At 39.8% G+C, this 4185-nt stretch overlaps 1 protein-coding gene across 1 annotated transcript; it reads left to right on the top strand.

The window, feature by feature from the left end:
- Positions 1-409: 409 nt before the first annotated feature.
- Positions 410-3303, top strand: LOC111257055 (NADP-dependent malic enzyme, chloroplastic-like). Its single transcript, XM_022826078.1, has 13 exons — positions 410-524; positions 642-793; positions 887-992; positions 1060-1125; positions 1241-1336; positions 1427-1498; positions 1585-1668; positions 1799-1897; positions 2064-2147; positions 2408-2413; positions 2871-2896; positions 3109-3127; positions 3211-3303. The coding sequence occupies exons 1-13, from the start codon at positions 462-464 to the stop codon at positions 3301-3303; spliced, it is 966 nt and encodes a 321-aa protein (XP_022681813.1). The 5' UTR covers positions 410-461.
- The last annotated feature ends 882 nt before the right edge of the window (positions 3304-4185 follow it).

Below are 4185 nucleotides of genomic sequence, written 5' to 3'. Positions count from 1 at the left end.
TTGATATTTTCAACACGAAAAGGCACGATAGATCCTTCTGGCTGCTATGGAAGACTCCAACCTCTACCAAGGCCTTCCTCTCTCATGTGATCTGATTAGTCTGCAGGCAAGAGTTTGCAATCAAACAACTGGAAGCAAACAAATTTTAATCCTTTTCTATATGTTTCTTTTCTTTTAATTTGTATGATATGATGAAAAGTTTAATTCACAATTATTCTCTGAACCATGGAACATGTCACATGTGGTTGTATAGTCTATGTTCTAATTAGTCATGAGTTAAAATAGTTGCCCTTTAAAATTTTAATATACGCTAAAATAGATGCTCTCAAGAGACATACATGCAGGTTTTTGACTAATAAAAGGGCATTTATCGTTAAAATGAATTCCTAATCTGATTGGAAACCTTTCTTTTTTTTTCTAACCTAAAGATCGCTTTAATGTGTATGTAGATTAAGAAGTTCATGCACAACCTGCGACAGTACCAGCTTCCTTTGCAGCGCTATATGGCCATGATGGACCTTCAGGTAATCCCAGTCACTATTTTCTTTTACTCATATGAAAGCTTACAAGTACCGGAGTAATATGTTCCGTTAGAATGAATGGTTGGTTGTTGCATTGTTGTTAACACCTTCTGTTTTCAGGAGAGAAATGAGAGGCTTTTCTACAGGCTTTTAATTGATAATGTGGAGGAGCTGCTCCCTTTTGTTTACACACCGACTGTTGACGAGGCCTGCCAGAAGTATGGGTCCATCTTTAGACAACCGCAGGGTCTGTATGTCAGCCTGAGGGACAAGTACGTGTGCCTATATCTGCTTGAATTTGCAGTAATTATGCAGTTCTCTTCCGTCCGTCTATTGGATTTGGACTGACTGGAGGTGCATCCCAGGGGGAGGGTCCTAGAGGTTCTAAGGAACTGGCCTCAGAGGGATATTCAAGTTATTTGTGTCACTGATGGTGGGCGAATCTTGGGACTTGGAGATTTGGGTGCTCAGGTATGATTGCCTTTTTAGTTGCTTTGCTTCAGGGCCTTTGCTTATGTTATGCTGAATCCTTCTATAGGGAATGGGAATTCCTGTAGGCAAACTTGCTCTCTACACTGCCCTTGGAGGAGTTCGCCCATCAGCTGTAAGTGGCCCCATGTTTACTGTCCCCTTTTTGTAGCCTCTCTTGTAGTGATCCTGTATGTTTGGTATCTTCATATAACTAAGTTATCTCAAATTTAAAATGAATTGCTTTGCAGTGTTTGCCCATTACAATTGATGTTGGCACGAACAATGAGGAACTGCTTAATGATGAGTTCTACATTGGACTGCGGCAAAAACGTGCAACTGGCAAGGTATGTAGTTGCGACAAGATTGCAGGAAGTAAGGAGTTGGCAAAATATCAGGCACTTGAGGCCTTACATGTGCATTTTCCTTAATGGCAGGAATATCATGAGCTTATAGAAGAATTCATGAGCGCTGTGGTGCAAATCTACGGTGAGAAAGTCCTCATTCAGGTGAGTCAGAGACTTTCAGTGTACTATTGTTGCTATGTCAGACCAATTTACTCTTATCACAAAATGTAACCGTTTTTTTTTTACAGTTTGAGGACTTTGCCAATCATAATGCTTTTGATCTGCTTGAAAAATATAGCAAGAGCCATCTTGTTTTCAATGATGATATCCAGGTAAATGGAACCAAACCATGATATTTTTCTTTTTTACTATTACCAGGTGTGATCCTTAATTGAGTCATCACCATCATCCAGTCTGTTGCCTTTTATGGTTGTACCAATATGGAAATATGAATGATTGCAGGGCACAGCATCAGTGGTCCTTGCAGGTTTGTTAGCATCACTCAAGGTGGTTGGTGGGACCCTAGCAGAGCACACTTATTTGTTCCTTGGTGCTGGGGAGGTTAGTGATACTGTGATAGCCTCATAGCTTATCTTGGTGGACTTTTTTTTTCCCTTTGCCGTCAAACTGTTGAAATATATCCGTTGAATTGAAATTGTTCCCATCAATGAGATTCTTCATTTTAGAGACACGGAAGAAAAGATTCTGATTATGTATTTGACTGCAGGCTGGAACTGGCATAGCAGAACTCATTGCTCTTCAGATTTCAAAACAGGTAACAGGGCGGGCATTTAACCAGGTTTTGGGGTGTGTGAGTGTGTGTTTGGGTCTCTGTATGACTCTATCTTCTCCAATTAATATAATGATATGCAGCTTTCCTGCGTGTTTGAAAAAAAAAGAATGCTTAGACCAACTGTGATAGTGTCATGAGACATACGTCACAAAAGCAAGGATTCACAGTGGTGTAACTGATGTCTGTTGCATTTGCTTCTCAGTTTTGCAATAAAAAACAATCATTACATTAAACATGGTGTATGCTCTACCGGGTAAATAATTCCCTTTTCCTTGCAGGTGAAGGTATAAAATTTTATGGTAGATGTCAGGTCCATCAACAGCCTTGATACATGTCCAAGTCATGAGCTTTCTCAAGACAATAATCTTAATGAAGCTTCACAAGCACGACAGGATTTGGCAGAAGGTAGTCATTGTCTTTCAAAAGGAAGTTCTCACCAGTGGATGAAATGAGAAGCCATTGTTGGTCTTGTTGCTTGTGAGGTATGCCAGCCCTTCTGGATGTCGCAATTCATATTGTATTTAGGCTACGAAAGAATCTAAAGCTGTTTGATGGTGTAGTTGTTTTTCCTTTTCAAAATCTCACGTTGTGTCAATTCCTATCCATTTTCAGTGCATTATTTTTCATTGCTTCTTATATGTGGTACTCATTTGCAGTTAGACAATTTGTACGTAGGAACACCAATAGAGCTTGTTGACTGGAAGGATTTCTATTTTATCTCATGATATAATGTAAATGCAGTCAGGATTCCGATCAGATGCTAAATGGTAAGTGATCCTGATCCCCTTTCTGCAGTATTTTGTGGTGCTCTGAATGCCTCAGAAGCATTTTGTTCTTTAATAAGGTACATGTGTTATTTTGGGCCAAGTTAGACTCTTCAAATTCTGAGTACCATAACTGAATATCCATTACAAATTGGTCTTTCTATTACCACAATCGTTATCCTGAACTATTCTGAACCTTCCAAGAAATTTGATAGCAAAACTGGATCTGTAATGGTAAGTTGTTAGTATGGTATAGAAAAAATGTACTTCGGGGTCTCCATTCAGTGACACTCGCGCAATTAACCTTTCTGTTGCAGGCTGCATCTTCTCTTCTTGAAGATACATTTGAAGCTCGTCTAACACATTATAATCGCTACAACAAATGGGAACAAAATACATTTGAATTATGAAATATAAACGTGCAAAGGGATAGGTTACATGTAATCTCAACAAAATCATTGATATTAGTCATTATCCCCATTGAGAATGCAAGGAGGTCAAATATAAGGCGCAGGCCAATTGGGATAGGTGTTCAAGGATTGCCAAATACTTCTATTCTACTTGGAATGCCATGAATTGGTGATTGGCGAGGAGATATTTCCCAGCTCGCGAATGACGAAATGGTGATTGTGAAGTAAAGCCAACATATTACGAACAATCGAATAATAACGTGAGAGCAAGTACAAACCCGTAGCAACGCACGGGCATTTCAACTAGTATTAATAACACTAAATAGGTACGTTATAAAAATATATTTCATAACGAATATAATGAAATTTATCAGACATCAAAAGTATTGATATATTTTTATATGAATTTGGTCAAATATAAGATGAAATGGACACTCTTTCGGGATAGAGAGAGTACAACGTAAGTACTACTTACGTAACTGTCTGTAGGCAGGGCAAAAGTGTCAAGCCGGCCTGCCGGGGGGCCTTTGGGTACCTTCCAATTTTGTTTTTGCAAAAGAATTTGCAGGTGGGCCGGGGCTGCCTCCGCATCAGGACGGCCCGCAAACTGCTGCCTGCTGTATTTTCGCGGGAAAAGTCCTATTTATCTCCCTGTGGAGTATGAGCCGAGTCCGTTTTTTCACTCTAGATTGAAAAACCGTCTGTTCTGACTCCTCAAACTTGCAAAACCGGACATACAACCACCCACACTTGAATCCAAAACGGAGGGACACTTCCTCATGTATATACAGTATAGGTATAGTGGTATTAGCAGCAGGCTGTACGTAGTTGTAAACTTCCGTTTGGACCAGATCCAGGCCCAAAAGACAGCACCCATCAGCA

Source organism: Setaria italica, chromosome IV (genome assembly GCF_000263155.2).
Source record: "Setaria italica strain Yugu1 chromosome IV, Setaria_italica_v2.0, whole genome shotgun sequence".
NCBI classification, from domain to species: Eukaryota; Viridiplantae; Streptophyta; class Magnoliopsida; order Poales; family Poaceae; genus Setaria; species Setaria italica.
Note: the sequence above shows the minus strand (reverse complement) of the source record. Positions and strands in the feature narration are given on the sequence as shown.

Bases quoted from the DNA above. Each gene is read 5' to 3' on its own strand.
- LOC111257055 (XM_022826078.1), top strand. From the start codon at position 462: ATGCACAACCTGCGACAGTACCAGCTTCCTTTGCAGCGCTATATGGCC. The intron at 525-641 runs GTAATCCCAGTC...TTCTGTTTTCAG, and splicing joins TGGCCATGATGGACCTTCAG to GAGAGAAATGAGAGGCTTTT. The intron at 1,669-1,798 runs GTAAATGGAACC...GAATGATTGCAG, and splicing joins TTTTCAATGATGATATCCAG to GGCACAGCATCAGTGGTCCT.